Below are 26,658 nucleotides of genomic sequence, written 5' to 3'. Positions count from 1 at the left end.
CCACAGTGCATATTTGCTGTCGGTTTGCCCTTGGTAGGGTAGGTAAACATGGCGTTAACACATTCCATTGAGATATTGGGCACAAAGATAGCATAATAAACTCGCTCATGTGTGAAATAGGAAGGTATAGGAGACGAGATCTTAGCAACGCAACAGGCCTTTTCGCATGGGATAGAAGATGAGTCGTGATCTGCTTCCACGAATGGAGAGCAAATTATTTGCTGAAGGGACTGTGGCATGTTGAAAAGTAATAATGGAGAGGGACATAAGAACTTTGCGGAGATCGAAGGTATTTTTTTAAGAGTGAGCTTTGTGGTAATTGAAACATTCACCAAATAGCTCACACGAGGGCAATGTCTTTTTCAGACAGACTTCGTCAGTTATGAGTTGGCTTTTTTTGAACGTTAGCTTTTACTTTGTTAAGCAATGCCAAAGGCTCATTAATAGTTGATGCAACGTACTTTAGCACAGTGGTAATAACAATAATTTCGCGGGGTCTGACAATTGCTCGAGGAGTTTGGCATTATACCGATATCTCACTTTTGATATTAGTTACACCAGTGCGTTAAATGATGACGTCTTATTAAGTAGACGTAAGAAGTAGCCAAACTTACCCAAGTACCTTGTGCAATTCTAAAATATAGCATACTGTTAGTAACAATACTTGCGCCAGGGGTCTGAAAATTGATCGGGGAGTTTGGCATTACACCGATATCCTATGATCACTTTTTATATTTAATTCACACCAGTTTTTTAAATGATCACGTCTTGTCATTAAAGAAGATATCATAAGTAGCGAAACTTAGCCAAATATTTTTAGCATTTTTAAAAATACAGGGCTTCATTACTTTTGCAGCTGGTTATGGTCTTGAAGACGCGTCAGTGCAATGGGACTATATAAGACATAAAAATAATAACAAAAAAATAGTTGATCATTATAACCTTATTCTTTAATTCTTTTCAATTAATTCTTTTCTTAAATTCGTTTTTAAGAGATGAGCATTAATTACTTCTTTGTAATTTCATAGTTTTAGTATACATTGTTTATGTTGCCACGTAATAATATTGTTACAAGAGCGTTTGCGATTTTTATGTAATTAATTGCACTTATAAACTTCTTCTCCTCCTTCTTCTTCTTCTTCTTCCTCTTCTTCTTCTTGTTCTTGTTGTTGTTGTTGTTGTTGTTGTTGTTGTTGTTCTTCTTCTTCTTCTTCTTCTTCTTCTTCTTCTTCTTATTATTATTATTATTATTATTATTATTATTATTACAAAAGAATGAGAAAGGTTTGCTGCCTTGAGGGCTCAGTGAATCATCAGTGGGAATGGACCATATTCATATTCTCTGTATTGGACTGGAACTATCTTGCAAATTTTGGAGGCTAATGCAGGGGAATATATTAAAAAGTGTTTGCATTTGAAAAAATTTTCCTGCATTAGCCTCCATTGCAAGCTAGTTCCTGTCCAATACTGAGAAAACGACTATGGTCTATTGAGGTGATCAAAAATCAATAAAGCTATGTATCTTGGTAGCTAAGGGTCAAGTTGTTTACTGACGACCACCACTATAAAGTCAAAAACTACATAAACCCCGGCTACTTGAGTGGAGTCACCCCTTCATTGAAGATAACTGACAGAAGCCGTGGTCCTGTTTTGAGTAGTTTAAGTGCCACATGCGTTGGAATTCACTTTGAAATTCACTAATTAGAAATGATCCCCTTTAAAATCCCATCAAATCCTTGGAGAACACAAACTTTGGGTTCTTTGTTTGTTACCCATTGCATGTGGTGCATTATGCTTGCCTAGAGACTAAAAAATAAGTTTAAACGCAACGATATTCAGTCAATTTAAATCAATAACTCAGTGTGCAATGAATGTCATATGTGGTGGTGTTGACATCTCAGAACTGACCACCAGGCCTTTTTATAGAGTAATTTATTTATAAAACGACAGAATTAAATTAACTTTGCTGAAGATGTTTTCCTTTGGAAAATGACTGTATTGTGAAAAATGACTATCTGACTATATTTTTCTTATTTGTATAAATGTAAGGTCAATATTTTTTTGGTCTTTTTTGTCATGTATGTGTATTTTGTTACAGAATGATGTACCTACTGGTATATGTTTTGTTTTAAATTTACACATCACTAAGGCATGTGCTCCAGCTATACTCCTGGTGGTGTATATGGGGCATAGCTTAACTTTTTTCAGTGAATGCACACAAAGTTACCTTAAATGAGAAATTACACTACTTCGTCAGATGGCGGCTGCCGACCTATTATATCAGCCAGTGAATAACTTGTGTTCAAAATTTGGACTCTACTTGTAATCAAGGTAGACCTTTGTCCCCCCCCCCCCCCCCACCCCCAAATAAAAGAACCAGGGCTCACAGGAACTCACCTAATTGCCAGGTATTTTTTTGTAATAATCTCCTGGACATTTGTAGCTCATGAATTACTCAGAGTTTCGTACAATGACCACTGCTCTTGAGCAATACTACAAGGATGTCAAGATTGCAATTCTGACAGGAAGGAGAGAGGCCAAAGATCTGGATATGAGGTTTGTAATGGTATCATGCAATGTATTTAGTTGTGAATAATAATGATAATAAGATCAATGATAACAATAACAATCATCACCATCATTATCACCATATTGATGATGAGCCAATGTCTTTTAATTACAACAGTCTTTCACTATTATACCAGTCCAACTTGGTAAGTGTGGACAATGTGTGAGCCAGCTAGCCATGTGAGCCAACATGAGAGTCACACAGTTATTCAAAGCTAACCATTTTAAAATGGCTTCTTAGACTTAACAACAGTTTATCAGCGCTACTGGTATTTGAAATGGGTGCTTAGATTTAAATGTCAAATTTGCATGGCTTGCATGACTCGCTGGCTTGCAGATTGTCCAGCCCCCAACTTTGCTCTTGTATATTTAATCATCCTTAAATGGCCAACTATAGATTTTACTCAGTCTACATGTATTAACACCAGATGATTTTATTTTAATCTTCAAGAGGGAACAATAATCACATAGAGGTGAAAGGCTCCATCTAAAGATTCAGATTTAGGGGGTGGGGGAGACAGGTGGCAGTACTCCCTAGCCTGCGTAACTGGTGGGATTGTTGGCACGGGAGACAAATAACAAGCAGCAAAGCTGTACAGAGAATGGAAAGAGACTCTTTGAAATCTCAAAGCGTCCCTCCCCATTTTCCACATGGCTTCGCAGCTCATTATTTGTCTCCGGCGCCAACAAGCCCGCCAGCTAGGCAGGCTATACTCCCTGCCCACTAGATTTATATTTTACTCTCCCAAAATCACACTGGCTTTTGGAAAAAATGATGGCATCAGCCTGTAGAGGGATATGATCTTGACAACAGAATAGAAGTATTGGAATGTAAACTGTCAGACTGATTCAACCTAGAGAATTTGCTTCTCATTTTTTATTAGTGTTTATGAATTTATTGTAAATAATTTAAATGAATTTTATAGACCATATTTATATGATGAAGGAGACCCATATGATAAACCATTCTATGGAACATTATTGAAGATGTTATCGGAAGTTGCAACGTAAGTTTGTTTGTTCTTGTAACAACTGTGGTTTTGAAGGAAAAGAATTGCTGACAGCAACTTCAATGTAAATTGCTATGCTTTATTATGTAGGACAAAGTACTTTGATAAACAGCATGAGGATTTGTTGAAAATTTACAAGTGGTACAAAGCCAACAAAAAGCTGATTTCATCTCCCCCTGTAAGTATCCATATCAAATTTATAAAATTAATCATCTCTGCTTAGATATACACTGGTGCAAAGAAAAAAGAGAATGTTTGTTGCCTCTTTGGAAGTTTGCTGTTCCTAAGGTTGTGGTCTTTTTAAATGTCATCGTCTTGTTTTACATACCAGTAATTAATGCTTTCCATGTAGAGTAATATTAGTGCTACGTCATGGCTGTCTGAGGGTATTACATAAGCAGCACCCAACTCACTTTTCGGTTTTCTAATGTCAATATCTGAGGGTGGTGTGATGTTAATGATGACTAAATTGCCGCGGTTTCAAGAGCATTTTTCTGTGTTTTTGAGTGTCTGTGGCTCTTACAAAACATTGTCAGATAAGAAAATGCAATATCACAAACATGTAGGTGATGGACAACAGACCAAATAGGAGCTCACTCAGATACACAAGCTCCATTGCCATGTGTTGCATTTCAAAACGGTGTGCGCTTAATCATAGGGGATTTTTTTTCCTTTTAAAGGCCCAGGCAAAAGGTTTCAACATTTGCTTCGACTTCCCTTTGATTTTGTTGAACAGTGATGCTGAAACCGTTTGCCCCCACTTTCAACCGTGTTGAAACAAAGTTGAATCGATGTTGAATGACTTTAAAAGCATTTGAACTTTGCTTCAACAACTATTCAACATTTTCTTTATTTTTGCGAATGTTGAATAAAGCGGAAGATGCTTGCCCCCTCTTTCAACATTGTTGGGTAATAACGCATGTGCGCACTTAGCGGCCTTCACTGATGTATACATGTCAGTATTCAATGGAACTACCGCGGCTGCAGCTTCGCACTGAATACCGAGCAGGCCTCTCGTGAAGCTTTCTTGAATCAAATGTTAATGATATGTTGAAACCATTTGCCCACCCCAGCAGACAACATCATTCAACATTGTTCAACAAAATTGAACAGATGTTGAAGCAAATGGCGAGCTGTTTCCCCAGGCCTCAATGGGCAACCAAGGATTAATCAGGCAAACTAACTCACAGATTTAGTTGCCCAGCTTTTAAAACAGGGACAACCTGGACGTTTTTCAAATTTCGAGCACTGCATCCCTAAGGATGCAAATGCAGAATACTTCAATGTAGATATATATGAATTTTAGTTCTTCAAACCACCCACAGAAAATTCCAATACCAAGTTCTGAAAAGAATGAAACAAGCTCTGATGGATATGGAAGCTTTGAAGAAGAAGAAGGTAAGGAAGAATCAGAAGAACTTACTAAAGTTCCAAGGCTTCATCTGCGGCCAAAGACAGCACCTGCAGTTGAGGGATGCAGGGGGGTGAGATATGTGACCTGGAATGAGGCCCAGCAGCAGAATGGATCAAAAAGCCCATTGTCAGCTTCCAAGGCATTTAAACAACAAAGAAATGATTGGGCAAGGGTAAGAATCATGCATGAAAGATCATGATATCTGTTGCTTTAGGGTAATGTCAAAAAGTGTACATGTTTGAATATGCAAATTTAATGCACTTATGTCTAGGAGGAAAGGCCATCAATTATGTTTTTCTACTTCAAATCCTTTCTTTCTTTTGGGTAATATTATCTCTATGCAATCAAATAGTTCTTATGGTTGGATTATAATACATGCTTATAAGCATGGATTATACAGATTGGGGCAACCAATATATGCTTGTTTCAGTCCAATTGTGATGACCTGGCCTATTTATCTGTTTTGAGCCCAACTGCAGTTGAAAAATTAAGTGATAACCTTTAGAGTGGGTGTGAACAAACAAACAAATAAACAAATTGAATTTTCATTATTATTATTTTTATTATTATTAGTTTTTCTCATACACTTCTATTCTTGCAAATCCATGCTTTCATGAATCTCATTTTATATGTGATCAGTTTCCCCCTCGCCTTCCTTTATTTTTGAGGTGCTGATTATAAATGGGTTTTTGAATATGTTAATTACCACCCGTTACCCCACACTGGTGGCTCAGTTGGTTGAGCATCAGGCTGTCATGCAGGAGTTCGCGGGTTGGAACCCTGGCCAGATCAACACTCAGGATCCTAAAATAACTGAGGAGAAAGTGCTGCCTTTGTAATTTCATCTGCAAAATGGTTAGACTTTCAAGTCTTCTCAGACAAGAACTATAAACCGTAGGCCCCATCTCAAAAATATCTTCTATGTTGAACTTCATAAGTTTCCTGTGGGATGTTAACGAACCTATACACTATTCGAGAAGAGTCGGGGATGAAGTCACCAATGTTGTGGCTGTCCTGTTCTCTCCAGCAGAAGTGGCTGCCTTGGCAGTGATGTCTCTAAAAAGGCTTGTGCCGTATGAGGCCACCTAAGCAGAAACGGCCATAAGCCAAATTTGGACTTTGCCGAGTGCTGGCCGGAACACGATCTATGTAGATGTAGACGTTTATCCAGTTTGGCCTTTGTTTTACCAGTGTACTGTTGAAGATACTTATATTAAAATAGTTTTCTAGTGTTGCTTTCATATATTTTGTTTAATTATTTACATTTATTTAACATTTTATTTAGTTAGAGTCACTGGAATTCTGATCACTGACCTTTAACTTACAGTACAGTACAGTTCATTGATTCTGTACATTTCATAAAACTGAACTTGTCTTGTAGGATTCTCTTACCCGGAGTCTTCGCATTAGTGCATATGGTCCAGCACACCCAAGTAGTGGTTCCTTCACCGATCAGGATGTTGAATCGGGAAGACACATCAACAGACCAGGCACTGCACCAGCCATCTTTAGGAGTGCTAGGGTGTGTTTTCAGTTTCAAATATGTTCTGCACAATTTTTTTGCAATTAAAACGTTATCAGTGAAGGTCAAGACTTTTTACCTACTGTCAACACAAGCTCTATTCTGATGAATACTGGAACAAGGTCATGATGATACAAACCAAATACAACAAGCTTCAGGGGCATAGCTAGGATTTTTTAAAGGCGGGGAGGTCACACTCTTTCATATCTGGGGTACGTACCAGTTTCAAGTCGACATCCACACTGTTTTTTAGTGAAATTGACAATTTTTCGGATGAGCAATGAGGGTGGGAGGAGGGACAAGCCTAATTTACAAAATAGCTGCATAGGTGACCTAAGTTCCAGGTGACATAAATTACTCTGTTTCAGTCTCACAGATATGGTTTGTATTATGTTGTTGACTGTCACAAAGGGGGGATCATGGGCAACACAGGACCCCCTTTAATAGCTATTCCCCTGAGCTTTGTACATGTTATGCTTTAATTTTTTGGGGGTTTGATTTTTTTTTCAACCAGTTGACAATAAATCTTTTCAAACTGGATTGAAATTTTTAAACCAGTATAAATTTGCTAATTGACAATAATTATTAATGTATACACCCTCCTGATGTGTGTGTGCTACTCTTGCTCAAACATACTGACACTGTAATTATATTAATTTAATGAATATGATTACTGGTCTTTCTCTTCCATGATAAGATTAAAGAGGCGTTTAATGGCATAGTTAAAAACAATGAATTTTCTTTGTAGATTGTGGCTGGCTAAATGGCAAGGCTTTTTTCAATTAAATGTTAATATTTGGGTTGCGGTACTTTTAAAATATTTTAAAGTACCCCAGTGTGACCAAAATACCAATTCTTACTTTTCTTTGGAATTCAAAATTCTGTTAACTAAACACTAAGCAACCAGAGTTTTAAGCCTTGATTTAAAAAAGACACCTGTTTATTTTAAATGGAGTTTTCCTATATTTAATGGTCTGCCATTACTAACTTTAAGTTCTTGAGAGAGCTGGATCGAGGAGAAAATGACGTCAGAAGCTCACTAGCTTAAGAATGCAATACGTGTGTACTTTGCAGAATTAATATGTGGCACAGGAGTTTTGAGCTTTCAGACTTTTAAACTGGTGTTTTGCATGTATAATAAGCTGCATTCACCCACTGAAATTTTAAGCTAGTGATCCTTTGACATCACATTTCCCTGGATCCAACCCTCTGAGGTCTAATCGGTCAGTTTTAAATGTGAGGAATGGTGGACCCTGAAATATAAAACTTGCACTCAAAGTAAACGGCCTTAATGAACAAAAATCAAAGCTCAAAATTTTGCTAGTCAGGTGTTAAGCAAAAACACTTTCAAAATCTGAATTTAAGTAAAGGAGGGAGTGATTTATTTTTTATCACAGGGGCACTTTAAGTTTATGTGGTAGGGTGCACTGATCAATTTGCTTTGTTTTATCTGTTTTTCATTAACCCATTGACGAGTAAAATCGTCTGGCGTTAGACAGAGTAAGTCTTGGCCAGTTTTGGCCAGTTTGGGTGTCAACGGGTTAATTCCGCGTTATCCAGTGCTTGAAATTTAAAAAAATTATAGGTTGTCCCTGTTTCAAAAGCCGGGCAACTAATCCCACAAATTTGGTTGCCCTGAAAAATGCTTTGTTGACATCTGTTAGGAAACTCGTAATGATGAAAGGCACGCCATGTTGAGATGCAATCACATGGCGTTGCACCTGTGGTTTTTGGTAGAAGCCTGGATTTAAGTTTTAGCATTATTTTTCAATCTCCATCATCTGCATGTTGTCTCTTGCATTTCCCTAGCTATCTGGCATTTTTTTGTAAAAGCCACAGATATTCAAAACACGGGAAAAGGCTCTGCTGTTGCAAATAAGTTATTGTTTACTTCACACTACTATCAGACATTAGCGATGGAAAACCGACAAGTGAGTCGGGTGCTGCTTATGTAATTCATTTTCTATTTTTGGCTCGGTTGTTCGTTGTTTTTTCTTCGGGAAACCAGGCTTTTCATTTTACCAAGTATTGGTGGTCCGATAAACTTTCTGGTCCTCTGGGACGACTGGATGACTGCTTATTTCGAACACTGATTATCTCTCTGCAGGGAAGAGTAAATCATCAACAGCTTAAGACCTTCATTCTGAGGCCAACGAACAGCAATTCTGCTCCTTATTCATCTCCAGTGGTGTCACCCCCATCATCGCCAAGGGATACCCCAATGCCTTCCAGGTGAGCCAATGAAACATCTTGAGTCATTTTGCCTTAGTCATGTGACTTCATTGGCATGCAGCACATGCTCAAGAGTTCAGTTGTTCAGTTGTTGTTGTTGTTGTTAGCCAATGAAATTAATATTCTATCTGTCGTGTTTGGCTCTTGCACTTAGAAGTTTAATGAGTATACTCTTCACTGAGTAGTCATGTTGTCATGCAGGTGATAATCATGATAATAATATGTTACATTTTTTTTGTAAATTATGAATATCAATAATCTTTTCACTAAAAAAAATAATGAGTTCTATGAATTAGAGACTTAATGTGTTTCTTGTTTTTCAAAACAAAACCAATTTACAACATTTGTAACATTTAAAAATGTTTCAAAATGTTTGTTGAATTGTATTATTTGGTAGTTATGATTATTTATATTAACGAATGAAATGATATATTAAATGAATCGTATATTGAACTGTGGATATGAAATCAAGTGAAGCTATGATCCTTGCAGGTTATGAACGTAATTTTAGCAGTTGCTCAGAGAAGAGAAGCCTGAAAAATTCAGGACTTCAACGGGGTTTGAACCCATGACCTCTAACCAACCAATCTATGAAGACACTGGTGTTGGGAGCTGGTCATATATGTGTGGAAATGTTCCCGTGATGAATGAATCAACGAATGAAATGATCAAGTGAAGCTATGATCTTCGCAGTTATAAACGCAATTTTTACAATTGCGCAGAGAAGCCTGAAAAATTCAGGACTTCAACGGGGTTTGAACCCGTGACCTCGCGATTCTAGGTTCTAGGTTGTCCCGTGACCTCGCGATTCCGGTGCGACGCGTCGCACCGGAATCGCGAGGTCACGGCCCGTTGAAGTCCTGAATTTTTGCTTCTCTACGCAATTGTACAAATTGCGTTCATAACTGCGAAGATCATAGCTTCACTTGATTTCATATCCGCAGTTCATATGATTCATTTCATATACCATTTCATCATTGAATGAAATGATATATGGAACTGCAAGGATCATAGAGCTTCACTTGATGTCATATCTGCCGTTTCATATATGATTCATTTCACGATCCATGGATGGAAATTGGACGTGTTGTTTCAAAAATATAGAGGAAGGTCATTCCAAAAGCAAGTGCATGCTTTGCAAAGGCATGTTGCCATCATTGCCAATTATGCCATTTTTTCATTTGTTTGCAGTAGAACTAGATCTCCTTTGTCGCCCCAATTCAGCTCTGACATTGTAAAAGAACCGTCAGTAAAATTGTCCTCAAGAGTAGCAAAAGACAAAGTCATTCCTCATGAAACCATCAGAGAGGTCGAGACGAGCGGTAGAAATGCCGAAATTACTGATAACACAGATTCAGGAGAGAAACTAACTCCACATGAGTTGCTCAAAGATGCTTCTCCCTCAGAGATGGAGGAGATACTTGAGAACCAAAAAAAAGAAGAGGCTCTTTTAGAAGAACAACATGAACTCTTGCAGAAGAAGCTTCTTCATGATTACGATAATTACGTGAGTGAACTGGGCTCTTCACAGCAAAAGAAGCTTGATGTAGAAATTGTTAATGGAACCGTCACGTTAATGAACGATGCGGAAAAGAGTTGGAAACCTGTGCAACAAGCTCAGGAAAGTAGGAAGACTGTGCAGGCGTCCCCAGTCGGGACTTACGATCTTTCTACCTCTGATGTAATACCAAGTTATTCAATCATGTATTCGCCAGGTGAGTCTCTTGGTCTTCCTTGCTCGGGTTAGAAGTTAAATTTGGCCTTTTTCAATTCGTGCTGTCAAAAGCCCTAATACATTGTTTAGTGCAGCGCTGATGAGACTAAGGTCTTCTCGTTTACGTCTCTTTGCGTTAAAACGGGCCGTGGTTTTTCGCGTTGCGGCATCGCCGCCACTTCAGGGCGTGCAGAACCATTGTTTTTACCCATTGTACCCCTGACTTATCTTCGCTAAAGGGGTGACTCCACTCAGGTAGCCAGGGTGTATGTTGTTTTTGGCTTGGTGGGTCATCAGTCACCAACTTGCCACTGAGCCACCAAGATACACAGCTGTCTTGTTTTTTCATCACCTATTCCCACTCATTAGCCACCGAGCCCTTGAGGTATCAAAATGAACACCTTTCTCATTCTTTTATTATTATTATTATTATTATTATAATAATAATAATAATAATAATAATAACAACAATGATAATAATAATAATAATATTTTTAAAAAGCGCATTCAGTTACATTAAAATTGTAATGTTTTAGCAATATTACGTGGCAACGTAAATATACTAAATCTAGGAGATTACAAGGAGATAATTTATGCTCATTTAACGGATGGACTGCTGCTCCTCACGTCAGTAACAGCTCATCACCCCTTTCCCACATCCAACAAGCATGAGAGCTTTGGTGGTCACGTTTTTCCTCATTCTGGACATCTTCCTTGGGATATAAGACTGTTTAAATGTCGTTGTTTTAAGATTCAAGTTGAAAACTTTTTTTTTTTTTTAAGAAATACATGTGTTTGAAATGCGGGTTATAGGCGAAAGAGAGAAGTGATCCTCTCACTTATGTGAAGAGGCACCCCTTTATAGACACCTTTTTCAGATAGCTATAAGAGACAATTGCCTAAGGTGTCCAGATAACTGCGAGGATCATTTCTCAGGGGCCGCAGAGTACATTTGAAAGTAGGGGGCTAGGGCTTGGTATATGTACGAGTAGTGTAAATTACTAAATCTTTGGTCAAGCCGAAAATAACACCGTAAAAAAAATGGGGGAGCTATAGCCCCTCCCTCTCCGCGAGCCCTGTTTCTCTCTTTCTTATTTTTTTAAGTTTGCCTTCAAAGAGTCTGAGCTTTTATATTTTATCGTTCTCATCTTTTGTCTGTGTTTTCTTTTAGTTTCATCAGCTTATGTGTATTTAAGTTAGTTTTTAATACGCGTTATTTTTAGAATGTCCTCATAATTTTAGCACCATGTAAACTGAGCCTATTACTTTCATTGACACAGACATCGTAATCATTACCATGGTCGTTATCGATGGTTGTTGTTTTCATGAATTTAGACATTGGAAAGATAACTGGACGTGGCAAGTTTTTGCGCTGATAAACTCGCTGCATTTGCTCGGTTTTTTTTTCGTATTGCTTTACCCAAGAATTTCGAGGCCTCTTCTTTTTGACGAGAGTGACTTCTTGAGCAATCTGCAACACAACAACAATAATGACTTCGCGGCTTCTTCTTCACAGCTAACGGTCACGTGAGAAGCCGATCGGACAACAGCCTTCAGCGATCGAGTGCCAGTTCAGGGAAACACTTTAGACATTCGACGGCGCCGTACAATTAGTAAGTCTCATCCCATCAACGGAAATCTTAGCACATAAATTGACTCGCCGTGATGATTTTTAGGGAATTTCTAATGCTTGATCAGAATTTACTACCCATGTCAATACGAACTGAACGTTTGTGCTTATTCTAAAATTTGTAGGGCTTAAATTCCATGCTTTTCTGTTAGACAGAACGAGTTGATCGAATAATTGGGAATTAACTGGGAACAAAACTTCTTTCTTATGCTTTAAGCTGCTCTTAGTGTGGGTACAAGTGAAGCAGTTGCTGAACTCTAACGTTTCTCTCGTGCTCTTCAAACTTTCCGTATTCTCCAGAACTCTACACACTTACGCTAAAGTGTGAACTAATTGTTAAAGAGAGCCGCAACTTTTTTGAGATCATCAGTTTTTTTAGTCCACAGGAGGTTATCAAAGTTGACGCCGTCCTTGGACTTGTAACTCCCATCGGTGCACAAATGGAACACGACCGGGAAAGGGTGGGTGCATTTTGAAATAACTGATTTATTGACTGGTTGTATTGTTCAAGTGTGGTATAAACGATCAGTTTCTTTCGATAGATGCCGCGGGGTCGAAAGCTTTGACTTTCTGGCTCAGCCCATTCCTTTAGCAAATGACAGCGCGCCATTCTTCGGGAGAGCCTGTTCACATTCTTCATACAAGTAACAGAAGCAAGTAGCTTTTCGTAATGTCTTGTTTGCTTTCCTAGGTGATAAAAGAGCAAATATTTCCATCAGGACACAGACAGCCCGTTATAAGAGTTCCATCTACAATACCACCAAATGCTCAATCACACTTCCCTGTTAGTGAGGGATCATCAAGCACATTAGACAGTCCTATGACGAATTTTGAATCAAGGAATGTTCCAGGCGACTTGTCTCTAAATGAGCAGGAAATTCCAGCTAATGAGAATTCTTCTTCCCGGTTTGTGTTATGAGTAGACCACCCCCTTGCTCCCTTACCCATCCCCCATACCCCGTCCCCTGGCATCGTCCCCCCGTATATTTATGATTACGTGTGACGAGATGATGATGACCAATATTCAACCAATCAGACAGAGCACGAGTTCGTGACAATTGTACATGTGCTTTCATGTAATCAACAGTTTCTTTTTGCGTTCGACTCCCAAGCGTAATTGTGATTTTGACTTCTTTCTCAGTTTTACAAAATCTATAAATCACGGTTTCGTCTTCAAAGCCAATAAAATTTCCATTCCACAAGAAAATTTTTTAGCCTGGATTGCATTAATTAATGACTTTACTAAATTAGTTCGTGACAATGATTTTATCAAGAATATTAAGGAATTCGACGGATGGCATTTTGTTTGCTCTGAGAAGTGTAAAGTTTATTGTACAAAATAAAGTGTTAGCATAAGCTTTGTTGCAAATTGTAAAACAACAAATAACCCGCCAAAAGCTGGCATGGCAAACCTGCCGTCCTCTTTGAACGGTCTTTCGCAACAATTGTTTCTCTGGGCTTCGGATTATTGTTCATCAACCACTAAACGGTTACGTGTTTGTCATTTATGGGATCTCTATACTCCCGAAACATCGTCGAGGTACCTAGGAATTATTGAACTGTTCCTTCTTTGCTTGTTTGACTTCTTGTAACTCTATAGCTCGAAATAATTTCGTTTTAGTAAGTCTTTGTAGTTAGGGGCTACTTTAACGGGCCTCTTGGAAATTCTCTATTGCTAGAGATCACTTTGTCTTCCAATTTTAGAAGGTTTCTTCTCGGGAAGAGGTTGCGTATCTCGGTATAAGGTTCTAGTGTCGTGCTACGTGCCATTTTTTGTCATTGTTTATTTTATAGAATAATTAATTTTTCGACAACAACAGGAGTGTATTATGAAATTGTTCAGCCGCCTCGAAATTCATTCACCTTTCATGATTTGGCCACACCTTTACGTCAAGCATTTGAATTGACTTTTATCTTGTTTTTGCTGTTCTGACCATTTCCTCTTGGACGCTCTTTAACCTAAGTTTGATTTGTCCTTAACTTTTGACAGACCGGCCGCGGAGAATTCTGAAAGCAAATCAATGGAACTTAAAGTTAGGGAACCGAAGCTTACCCCTGAGAGAAACCCTAGGGATTACACCGTACACTTTCCACAAGAGAAGTCGCAAGAGCCTGCTGTAACGAAGAGCTACAAGATATCAGGACCAGTTACACCCGATACCATCAGATATCAGTGAGTCAATCTGACGTGTGATGCTGAAGTAGGAAATTACAGTATTCATTGAATTAACGACTCTCTGTCTACCGAGATGCACCGCGCGCAGACACGGAGGTTTCGTATGATATGAAACCTCCATTTCTCCGTCGGTGCGTTTTTCCTTTAAATCATTCGTTATCGTAGACATCCATCGGGATTTTTTCTTACTCAGTGCTTCTTACTACAGCTACATTATCATAGTTTATTGGGGACGACATATTTTGTCGTTAAGTGCAACTCGCGAGAGTTTCAACGTCGGTTGGAGGACTGAGCAGTTGGTCCGAGTGGAGGGGGACAGGGGGGCGGGAGCCCGGGAGAATAGGGGCGGAAGGGGTACGGGAGTCGGGAGAGAAAAGGGCGGGATGCAGGAGTTCTAAGAGGGTGAGAAGCGCGAGAGAAATGCGAAACGCTACTCTATTAGTGCGTTACAATACTTAAAAAAACAAGAGCCGAAATGATATCTGACTTGCATTAGCAATCAAGCAAACAAAAATTCGCGCTTGGGCTGAACAACAGGCTTACTTCCGGTGAAGTTGTAAACCCTTTCACGATGGTTGTGTCATAGGTCTTGAAATGTCAAGCGGCTGTCGCGTAACTGCTGCAAGACGAGCGAAGCGACGCGACTTGATTATTAAAATGTCGTCGACGATCATTTTAATAGGTCTTAGTATTTTTTCGCTGCGGTAGTAAAAGGTCCTAGTCCGTGCAAGGAACACCTTCTTGGGAGCTTGCTCCTTATGACCGTGAATCAGAACGGACTAAATATTTCACTACGTGTTGACATTTCGTTGCAAGTTCGTCATATCCCACTTCCATTATTTTAATGACTTTATGATCCCAACAAACTCCAGACTGATTGCTGAAAACACGTTTCCGAGGACTAAAAATTCCAAAATTTCCCGGGGGTTTTTGTAAAAACCTGGATCCGCCCCAGGAAACGTGTATCAGTATCAGAACACGAGACAATTCAGAACTGCAAGTTGGAACAATTAAGACCGTCGTCACTTAAGAATTAGGTAGCTGAATGACCAAGATGTGTTTTGAGTCCCCTAATTTATAGGGGACGGGAGCAGGACTGAAAGGGTGGGAGCCGGGACATAAAGGTACGGCAAGTGGAAGGTTTTGACCTCCCCCCCCCCCCCCCTCCCTGTCCCGCCCCACCACCGACAATCAATTCAAGAAAAGGCCACGAAGTGAGCCGCTAAAGACGGTATATTTACAGAAATTTGAGTTCGAGATCACTGAGAGCCCAAATCGATTCATTGAGATACCACAAACTTTTAAATAAAACTAAGTTTGCTGATGTCCTTTCGTGGTAAGCCGAGTGACATTTGTAATCTCTTTATAAATTAATAGTTGGATATTTACTTATTTTATTTTGAGATTTGTTTGGAATTCCAATTACTGTTTCATATAACAATTGGATGAGATGCCTTGGTTTGGTTGGCAGTTGAAAGCATTCCGGAAAATATTCCCGAATTGAACGGTACCCAATTTGTTGTGTGAGTGTTAATGGCAACGTTTGCAGCAGAGCCTTAGTGAACAAATTTGCCGGGAAAAGTATATTCAATGAATAGTATATATTATGTTTTGTTATTTTCAAAGACAAGACAAACGAGTACTTTTATCAACAATGGTGATCAGTATTGAATGTACTTTATTGAAATTTGTTTTGTAGAAATTTATTGCGACGTGAGCCGCGTGAGGTGACAAAGTCAATCCGAAACTGACCCGATAACATGTTATAAGTTCAAGGGCGGCAGTGGCGCTTTATTCATTGCAAATATATCTTTTATTCGACTGGCCAGCTTTTCTAGTATTTCTTTGTAGCTTTTTGTCGCTTATTTCTTTCCCACTCGTTGCTTCACACTGAATGAAAACATAAACAAAGCCGCGTAAAGCATCTCAGTAGATTTTCAACGCCGCGTATATCTGTCGTGCTGTAGGCTCTCCGCTTTTGCTGCTACCAAGCACTTAATCGACGACAGTGTCTCCTGATAATTCAAAATTTTCATTCATTGGTAATTAAAGGAATTCAAAGTTTAGATAAATTGGTTTTCTTAGGTCACTATTACAGTTGTTAAGTAGAAAATATTTCGGTTAAGGGCCGCATTGAGTAAATGCCCGTCTGTTCCTTCTGGACGGCACTTAATTGCTTATACCTGGGCGTTAATCTGTGGGCGGCGTTTTGGAGTCAAGGTAAATTGACTAAGTAATTCATGTTGTATTTTTATTTTAACACTGGACTTTTGGACACTTTTTAATTGTGGCTGAGCTTTTGCCAATCGTAAGCTGGGAGGATGTCTCCCGTCGATTTTGTTGTAGTATGGCGATTCGAAAAGTTATCGTTTTCTTTTCTAAACAGGTGGACTGACGACGGGTTTGGTCACAGAACATACCTCAAGAGACTTAAAAAACAGTGAGTACCACAGTTCCCTTTACGGCTTATTTTTGCCTTAGTAATAGAAGTTGTCGTAAGATTTTCTTTAACCTTTTCTCGAATTTTCCCTACATTATGGTGACTCGAAATGTGCAGTTAAAAAGATAGGTCACCAAGCTCGTTTGCGAGATATATAACTTGCTCAAGTTACTCATTTAATCATTGCGACTTCATCTATCAAAGACAAGTTTGTTCCATCGGTTCACGCTACGTTTTGCAGGAACAGGAAGCACAGCTTTGACGTAGTTCTTGAAAACAAAACAGGTGTATTGTATTGTTCAAAAGGAACAATTTAATGTTTGTTTTATGACACAGGCACACGTCTTCAAAAGGCACTGACTACAAAGATTCCTCGGGTGCGTGATCTCGAGGAGACAATTTTGTGTCCACGAATGACGGCTATGAATACTTTTTTCCCTGTAACTTTTTTTTCTGACGTTAATTTTTTAATTTTTTTTTACAGCGCAAAGAGGAGGAGTAAGAGAATAAAATTATGCCAAAAAAAGATAGGTCACCAACCTCGTTTAGGAGAAAACAGAAAGCAAACCAAGCTCGACCCCTCGACAACACGTCTCCCCGATTTCACTCTCGGACTAAAATGACACTTTAGCATCATCAAGGCTATCACTCGACTTTTTGTTTTGCGAGAGTCTACATAGTTTCCCGTTTTGCTCTTTACTGCCGTGCTCTGAAAACGGCTATTCTTTTTTCTAGCGAGCTTCCCCGCACGAAAGTTCGCCATTTTGAAATGTTTTGGGCCACGTTCGATATATCAATATTCATACATAGCTACGAGTTTTTATGTTTAAATTTAAACATTGTTTTGAGGTACGAACACATGTGCCCATTTTACTCTTCTGTCATTTTCATACTAAAATATGAGTCTTCTAAACTCTCGCTTATGGCGGACTGTCGTACTTTTCTCAGGTCCCCGACGTCTCCACGTGGTGGAGGAAAGCAAACCACGATCCAGTCTCAGGTCACAATGCCAACCGGCACTCGGTCTTTGGACAAAAGGACCCTGGCATCTCTTGTGCTGGTCAAACATCTGGGTGAAGCGGATAGAAGAAACATGTGAGAACTTGTCCATACGGTCAATATTCAATATCACTTAAAAGAACAGTTACTGTTATTACTATGGTGTGTAAATATTGTTTCTCGGATTTTAGTGTTGTGACTAGTGACAGATGCTCCGTTTTTCTGTAGCGGGTTGGTAACAGCGTATTTAATTCCAAACATTTGCGTTAATTCTCACGTATTGGATCCTTACAGTGACCGCGTAGCACTACCACAGACCGGCAGGCTGATTTACGGACCAACTCATGTGAACGCCACTGCTGACTATAGCTACAATCTGGAATACATGCCAATCTGCCAGCCTGTTGGACCTAGACTGGGTGAGCTTCTTCTATAAAGGTTGACAACAAGCAACATTTCTGTTTTTCAGTCCATCAAACGCGAGGCGAAAACAAAAAAAGAAGAGAGGGAACAATTGCCGCTGTGCGAGCTTGTCGTTCCCACATATCGCGTGGCGATTCCTCGCGCCTCTGCTTTATCGCGTCTCGCTCGATGGATTGTGTGAAAGCCTCCTCTTCAAAGCCTCCTCTTCAAAGCGAGTCTAAGTGCGAAGTTTTTCTTATGAAAATTAGTTTTCATTCATATGTAAAGTACAACTAATAGGCCATTTTCGAAATATCAGTTATTCAGCTTGATAGTGAGGCAATGAGGGCAAAGACAATAGAAACACGGAATGAATGTGAAAAAAAATTGCATATCATCCACCTTCCTTTGTCTTTGTCCTCTAAGCCTCTTTCAAGCTGAATTTTAATATGTCGAAAAAGGCCTATCATCATCAACAGAACTTTGCACTTAAGACTCGCTTTGAAGAGAAAGCAAACATGAACTCGGAAATGGCCTATTCATTCCACCGGTGCACAGTTGGTCATCCGTGGGGTCTCGGGTTCGAACCCAGGCCGGACCAACCCTCAGGGTGTTAAAATAACAACACGATCTCTTTCTCAAAAGAAGGGTTATCCTTCATGGTCAGTTTGCTCTAAATGAAGTATAATCCTCCAGTTAGATTACTCTGTCCCAGGACTTGTGGTAGCAAATAAAAAGCAAAAAAGTAAAAGCAGCCTCTGGGCCGGATTTGAACCCGGAGCACCCACTTTGAAGGAACTGTTTTTATTCACTTAACCACTAAAAGAAAATGTGCCGATTATTTACCAAAACTGATTAGTATATATATAAAATCATCGCTGTTAAGTCTGAAGCTTGATTTTAAAATGGTCAGCTTTATCTTGAAGTTGGGTAACCGACATTTTTCACTGTGTAAGCTTGCTTCTTAGCGAGTGTTAATACACGTTTACAGCGGCACTTTTGGAAGAAACAATTATTGACATTAATAAAAAGTGACATCCTCGCACATAGTGATGTGGTAGTCTGGTAGTTAAGTGAAGGGGTTATTAATCACACGTTCCCAGGTTCGAGTCCTGCGAGTCCAGAGAATGGCGTTCGGCTTTTAAAAGAAATATGTTCATTTCCCATGATCCCTATCAAGCTTTCAGTGTCCAAAATGAACGATAATACTTCACTTGGAAGAAATTGACAATTAAGAATAATCCTTCAAATGAGGGAGAGACTTGGTTGAAAATAACTGAGAAGAAACAGCCATAAGTATGGGATGCGAGGTACATGTAGAAATCACTTTTGTTAGAGGACTTGAATTCACTTAATTAACGAGTAGTTTGCGCAATACATCGACAGACGCATGAAGAAAGTATGAAAATGGGTGGCACGTCTTTGTCATTCTGGTTCCCATGTATTCCAAGAGCTTGATGGGAAGTGGAACGAAGCTGCCCAATTAGCAGGCGATTGCGCTGAGTAGAATCCTACTCTTACGTAGTTTATCTGTGGACGCCTCAAATTTAACTGAACCTCGCATGGTTAAAAGTCAATTGGTCTCTTAATGAATTAATATTCACAGGAGAGTGCGAGAATCCATCAACAGTCAACTGGTATTTACAAGGAGAGCATGGTCTTTACCGAGAGACATCTAAAGGTCAAACTGGATCCAGGTCAGGAACAGTTAGAGCGACTTTCATATGACCTTGAAGAATAAACGCAAAAACAGAACGTAAACAAAAATGCAAAACATTTTATTGGCTTATCGAACAAAAACAAACGAGCGCAAATTTTCATTGGCATAGCGAACGCGGATGCAAACAACGTCATCTCTCCATGGAACTTTCTGGAAAGTTTCGCTTTGACGTCATGTGAAATGCAGTAAAATGATTGGGCAATCAAACTGTTTACTGCCCATATTAGGAGTTTCCTTGGTCCGTGAAACAAATTGCGAACACTTTTCGCCGGAAATCATCTTCCATGTCCATATCTGTAGTCGGTCCATTATCTCTTATCTTTTGGTCAGCGCCAAGAATGTGAACTCTGCCCACAGCCAAAAATTCGCGCAGTCGCGCTTATAGTATGTATGAGTTATTGACCAAGCGTGAGGTCAAGATGACTGGATATTGGCCAAGTTCTTTTTTTGCGTGTTTATGGACCGAGACGAAGTCGAGGTCCATAAACACGCAAAAAAAGAACGAGGCCAATATCCAGTCATCTTGACCGAACAATCTTGGTCAATAAAGGATTTATTATATGACTTAAAACACCAAAAAATGATCTTTGATCTTGCGGGACCAAGCGAGAAATCCCGAGCGGGCAGTATCGCTCCATCTTGCCCGCTCGGGTAGCCAATCAGAGCGCGCGATTTGGTTCATCTTGCCCGCTCACGGAGCTAGTCATATAATAAGATGTTTTATTATATCTCTCAGACAGTACGCGCGCTGTAATTGGTTAAATTAGCGGGCCGTATTCTACAGTGCGGCCCGCTGTACAGCCCGCTAAATTTAAAATTTCGACAAAACATCATCTAGCGAGTTTTTCATGTCATTTCTGTTGCATAAACTTGTACTGAAAACTTTTTGAATCTTGCAAGCAACTATTTCAAACTTAACAGCCAAGAAGATTTAGTTTTTGGGATTTTGGCACGGCATTCTTTGTGGCAGTTGAACCTTCCGCTTCACTTTGACTAGTTTCCTTGCCCGCGCGCCGGTTAACCTCAGAGATATAATAAATATCTTACTAACCTCGTTTTTTTCTCGGTCCGTACTGTAAGCCGGTTACGGATCCTCGTTTTTTCCCGTTGATTTATGGCCCATAAATCGACGGGAAAAAACTCGGTCCGTAACTTACAGTACGGACCTCGAACTCGGTTAGTAAGAGGTATGTAACCTTTGCTGACCGTTATTGTTGCAAATTTCTAAGAGTGCACAGAAGAGCCAGCCGGAAGACCGTGATTCCACCAGTGGCATTATATAATGCTTCATATTCATTTGCATCCTATTGTTCATCTATTTACCCCGCTATTTCTCTGGGGCCACGTTCAAATCCCTCCCCGGACTGTTACGTTTGTTGGGTGAATTACTAGGATATAACAACTTGCTCACTTGTCTAGAGAAATTTATCCGATTGGTCAAAACGGCTATTGAATATGGATGAGTATTTTAATTTCATTACCTCAGTGATGATGCCAAGATTCGCTTCTACGATGTACGGATTCCAAAAGACAAAACGTTGATGGTGGAAGGACACCGTGTCGGTCCAGATGACAAAAAGAAAGAACCTATAGCGTCCTGGCAACAGAAAGGCATCGAATCCCCATCAGCGGGCAGCATAGACAACAGCCATAATAGCGCAATTACTAAAACCAGAGGTACTGTGAAGCTGACCCTTAATAGACCTTTTTGCAGACACGGCGCCCATTTTGATTTCTGTTGTTTCAAATAGGTATTATGGAATGCCCAAGGGGCAAATACAAAATTGTGTGTGTTTGATTCTCAGATACTCTACGGCCCTCGTCGTCGGCTCGGCCGTCCTCACCGCGTCCCTCGTCGTTGGCTCGACCTTCCTCACCGGGTTTCTCGTCAACGGCTCGGCCATCCTCGCCACGCCCTTTGTCGGCTGCTCGTCCGTCTGCGTCGGCCGGTCCTCGTAAGGTGATTCCAATCCCCACTGCTGGTCGTTCCTCCAGGCCCTCATCAGCTCTGAGCGTCTGCAGTTCTCATGATCACGGCTCAAACACTCCAAACTTCACAGTTAGAAGCTTCAATCACTTCTGTTGGGATGAAGACGTAATAAGTATTCTCTGCTTTTCCGTGATTTTTCGATTCACGTGTCTCTAACATCATAAATTCATTTCAGAAATAAATTGTTGCACTGTTGTTTCCCCCGCAGTATTTATTAACAGAAGACTATATGAGACAGCGAGAAGTCTGGGCAGCGGTTAATATACAAAGGTAAGCTCGCACACAACTACCCAAACTTTAGTATAGCATTGCCGTTGGCTTATCCGGCTTCAACTAGATGATGAATCGATACATTCTTTACTTTCATTTATTGGCCACTGAAGCTGTTAGCTCCTTTATCCCACCATGACCAACATGACTCCATGAAGTGTGTGAAGAAGGTTATTTTTTTGTTTATGTTTTTAGGATTTTTCGAGGCTTTATGGCGAGAAGGTATTTGAAAGAATTGAGGGTCGCAGATGTGGAGCGGCAGCGTAAGGCTGCCATTACTCTTCAAAGGTTCGTGTATTTTTCAGTGTAATACACTTAATGGTTTGCGTTTTTGGACCATGCGTTTTATCTGTAGTTGCTAACCTCCCGTCCTATTTGCAGCAACTTTCGGGGATTTCTTACCCGCAAAAGACAAATGGAACAGAAATTGGATGAGTATACTCCAAGCTCACGTGACTTAGAATGGGCTCGAAAATACAAACAGGATTTGAAGAAGCGAGAAGACGCCAGAAAGCAGAAAAATCAGTACGCTCTTTTTATGTGAGTGTCATTGGTATGACAATTTTACTTCATACTGTACGTCGTGCTTTGTGTGTTTCATCTTCCATCGAACGAGATCCTCTGGTAGAGAGGAGGAAACAAAGGCGAGACACGATTCTTCAAACGGTGCAGCACTCCTATTTCAACAGAACATGGTTCAGATATATATAGATGGAATGGTTATGCAACACTGGAAACTTCAAAAGCGAGAACATTGACATCGCTTCATGGTATGCGCCGATCAAATCGAAACTTGAACATCTCCACCCCCCCCCCCCCCCCCCTTCCCTTCCTGGCAAACCCCGGGCATTTGACTATCTTCTGTGCCCGGGGAGTGGGGAATTTGACCTTTGCCTGCGTGGGGTGGGGAAAATTCAACCGGAAGTGTCAGATTTCAAATGATTTTTTTTCGAGCGCCGAAGTCGCTAACAGCTATAAAACACGTGTTTGGACGAGATGGAAGAGTTTAAAGGAAGAGATATAACATTTTTGAGTGATTGGCTTATAAAAAACATCTTCAAAAGGTCTTTACTAAAGACGACAGGAGCCGACAGCGATTGTTCTTTAGTGGGATATTACAGACAAACCCGACGATAGGGTAGGACATTTGAACACCATTTTGGCCCGAGGGGGCGGGAATTTGAATAATAATAATAACTTTATATATATAGCGATATATACAGAAAGCTCTATATCGCTTAACAATCACAAATTAAAAACTATACAAAAGAAAAAACTTAAAATGCATAAAAAGATAATACACAAAAAATTAATAATAAGTAGTTCTAAAAAGATGCGTCTTTAGTCTGTTCTTAAATAAAGAAACCGACGGACTAAGCTTATTGTCCATGGGTAAGGCATTCCGTAGCCTAGGAGCCGAAACCCAAAAGGCCCTGTCTCCATAAGTTTTCAGATGAGTCTGAGGTATTCGTAGAAGATATTTGTCAGTTGACCTTAGATTCCTTGATGGTTCATACCGCACAAGTCAGTTACTGATATACACAGGGGCTAAGTTATTTAGTGCTTTATAAGTGAGTAGCAAAACCTTGAATATAACTCTCTGAACGATCCAATCTTCAAAAGTTCGAATTCCCGGGGTTTGCCCGGGAAGGAGGGGGGTGTTGAAGTTTCGAGTTGATCGGCGCATTAGCTTGATCATACACAATCCTTTGTTCTCTTTTCACAACTAAATTTTGAATAAATTAATTGGAACTTTTGATTGGCTGTCTTTTAGAAATAGATTGTTATAAAGTGTTATTTATTCCCATGTTATGATTCAAGCTGCGAACGAGATTTAAAGTGTTGATGGAAGGGTGTGAGAGTTTCTAAAGGGAATCATACATTTCGGCGTCTTGAACTTTTTCTCTCGCAGACAAAACAGAGATGCCGAGAAACAAGAGCAGCAAATAAAACAAATCCAAGCTCATCAACATATATTCGAGTGAGTACTTAGCTAGGGGTTGTCATTCTTAATTTGTGTAAGAGGTGGTTTGCAGCCAATCTGTGGTTTACGTCTTGTTATGTTTGCGAGATCCCTCCTGGATTGAATGAAATAGGATCACAAAGGTTCTTTCCCAGAGAAGACCGTCAGGCAATATTAACTCACAAAGTCATGACCTTGCGTTCATGAATTCATTCTTCTCAAGAGCAGTGCGAGACTGGAAGAGGTTTCCTGAATAAAACTTGATGTCGCAGACGAAAAGTCTGGACGCCTTCAACACTCGGTTATGGCCCCCACATGCATGGCCACTTGTTGTTAATTTAATGGCCCACTTTCGATTTATCAAAATTCAGTCCCAAACAAAAGACATCATCTCGAGGCTCTGGGGAATAAACTCATACAAATCCTTATATTTATTCTCCAGAGCCTCGAGATGATGCCTTTTGTTTAGGACTGAATTTTAACATATCGAAATTGGTCTATTTCGTTTAACCGCAAAGCATAGTGCATTGTATTACATTTCAAGCGTCGGCACCTGCACTGCACAAAGCTCACAAAAATCTTGATTACAAGGAGGTGTGCATTCATCTCAAGAAGACGGTACGCCTGCCAATCTACCGCCAACGGCACATCGTGCAAACCGCTCATTGATAATCTATGATGTCAGAATTCTAAGTGTAAGTTAGGTTGAGCGAAGTTTTGCCTGCGAATATTGACACGTTTTGTTATGTCATTTTTTCTAGTGTGTTTCATCCGACGCCAGAGGGGCCAACGAAAGCAGAAAAGAAAGCTGCTGCTATCACAATACAAAGGTAACGACAGAAAGGCTGTTTAAAAAATGGGTTTACGCGCCCTTTTCATTAAAAACGTGTTCTTCACTTTCGATTGTTGTAACGAATTAAGTAAATGCTTCAAGGAGTGTGCTTCATTCACCGTGGAGGATTTCCTTTCGAATTTTCAAGCCTCTTCAAATCGCGTTTCGTGTCTCGTCATATTATTCCCAGGGTTCTTTATTTTCATTCCGGAACTTTTCGACAGGGTCTTATCTACATCTACTTGTTCCAGCACCTGGCAAAGTCCAATACATTGATTTGTGGCTCTTTCTGCCAAAGGGGTCCTCATGCACCATAATCCTTTATGAGACGTCACCACCAGGTCCACCATTTTTTACTGCACGGAAAGAATAGTACAGATTACACATTGCCAGATTGCACATTACCGGGAACTTCGTGCCCTACCCTACCCTACAGCTTCAAAAACACGACACCGATAAAACGTCACAGGCATTAGCTTTAAACCCGATAAAACACTCCTCACTAGGATTATTTATATATAAGAATATTAAAAAGACCCGGCTTGTTTTTCTTGTCTGCTAATATCTTCCTCTCACATTTTGCACCATTGTTTGGATTCCAGAGGGATACGCTCTTTGTGGAATGTTTTTGGATCCGTTCAATAAACTTGCATGTCGAGGCGAAGCCGAGTGGTTTTAGACCAAGTAAAGCACTCCTCCTGTACGTGACCGTGACGTGGGGTTTTCAGTTAATAGTCGTTGTCAAAAAAACGTGAAAGTCTAACCATTTGCTAATGAAATTAAAGTGGCACTATGATCAAAACATCACTCCCTTTAACACCTGCCCGGCAAAATTTTTAGCTTCGATTTTTATCCAAAGGCTTTTTACCAGTGAAAGTGATGTATTTCACGGTCTGTCATACACACGTTCAAAACTGACCGACTGGACCTCAGAGGGTTGGATCTAGGGAAAAATGACGTCATTCACTCCATAGCTTAAAACGCAGCTTATTATGTATGCAAAACACGAGTTTAAAAATCTGAAAGCCCGAAACTCCCGTGCTGCATAATAATTCCGTCGCGTACAAACGCATTGCATTCTTAAACTAGTGAGTGATTTCTCCTGGATTCAGCTCTCTTAAGATTTTAAAGTTAATAATGGCGGACAATTACATAGGGAAATTCCAGTTAAAATAAACAAGTGCCTTTTTGAAATTAATGCTTAAAACTTCGGTCACTTACTTTTTAGTTTAAAAAGCGGATCATAGTACCACTTTAATGAAAAGGCAGCAATTTCTCCTCGGTGCCAGGGTCTCTCTTCTCTGCCTCCATTGTCGTTGAGAAAAAGAGGCTATGGACGCAGAGAAGAGAGACCCTGAGAACGAGGTTGCAATTTCTCCGGCCGTGGTTCCACCCCGCGCATCCCGTATGGAATTCCGATGGTCAACCAACCAAGCCACCGGTGCGCGTTCCTTCCGTGTTCTGGATGAATTATACTAGTAAAGGCCCTGAAACAAACTTCCCCTTCCCCTCCCCCCTCAACTCCCCCTCCCCCCCCCCCCCAACTTCACAGAGCATTTCATTGTCATGATTCGTTTTTCGTGTCCTTAGATATTTTAGAGGCTGGTTTGTTCGTCGAATGTTATGGAAATCGAAGGAGAAGGTAACAGCATTCATCAGTTAAGTTGTTTATTTACCAGGAGCATCAAAATCGTTGGAAAGAAATGTAAAGAAACGCCAGAGATGAGCGGGACTTATAGAGAGATGTGCAATGCAATAGACCAATTCGGCTAACTC

At 40.0% G+C, this 26,658-nt stretch overlaps 1 protein-coding gene across 2 annotated transcripts; it reads left to right on the top strand.

The window, feature by feature from the left end:
* On the top strand, nucleotides 1–26,658 carry LOC137999494 (uncharacterized). Of its 2 annotated transcripts, none has more exons than XM_068845264.1 (24): nucleotides 1–289; nucleotides 2,444–2,556; nucleotides 3,495–3,575; nucleotides 3,669–3,756; nucleotides 4,904–5,164; nucleotides 6,374–6,514; nucleotides 8,622–8,746; nucleotides 9,941–10,461; nucleotides 11,977–12,073; nucleotides 12,470–12,551; nucleotides 12,782–12,996; nucleotides 14,081–14,263; nucleotides 16,653–16,706; nucleotides 17,655–17,801; nucleotides 18,000–18,124; nucleotides 19,714–19,804; nucleotides 21,314–21,504; nucleotides 21,633–21,922; nucleotides 22,026–22,087; nucleotides 22,283–22,375; nucleotides 22,469–22,627; nucleotides 24,000–24,068; nucleotides 24,812–24,880; nucleotides 26,473–26,658. In XM_068845264.1, the coding sequence occupies exons 1-24, from the start codon at nucleotides 254–256 to the stop codon at nucleotides 26,543–26,545; spliced, it is 3,366 nt and encodes a 1,121-aa protein (XP_068701365.1). In that variant the 5' UTR covers nucleotides 1–253; the 3' UTR covers nucleotides 26,546–26,658. The 2 variants fall into 2 exon arrangements, with proteins under 2 accessions (XP_068701365.1, XP_068701364.1); XM_068845263.1 differs by having other exon boundaries at nucleotides 9,938–10,461; nucleotides 26,473–26,656.

The sequence above is a fragment of the Montipora foliosa genome, chromosome 4 (assembly GCF_036669935.1).
Source record: "Montipora foliosa isolate CH-2021 chromosome 4, ASM3666993v2, whole genome shotgun sequence".
In the NCBI taxonomy this organism is placed as follows: Eukaryota; Metazoa; Cnidaria; class Anthozoa; order Scleractinia; family Acroporidae; genus Montipora; species Montipora foliosa.
The sequence above is the reverse complement of the archived record's forward strand: the minus strand, read 5'-3'. Positions and strand labels throughout refer to the sequence as shown.

Coding starts and splice junctions, on each gene's coding strand:
- LOC137999494 (XM_068845263.1), top strand. CDS start 254: ATGGAGAGGGACATAAGAACTTTGCGGAGATCGAAG. Junction 17,802..17,999: donor GAAGCGGATAGAAGAAACAT/GTGAGAACTTGT, acceptor GGATCCTTACAG/TGACCGCGTAGCACTACCAC. Junction 22,628..23,999: donor AATCAGTACGCTCTTTTTAT/GTGAGTGTCATT, acceptor TTTCTCTCGCAG/ACAAAACAGAGATGCCGAGA.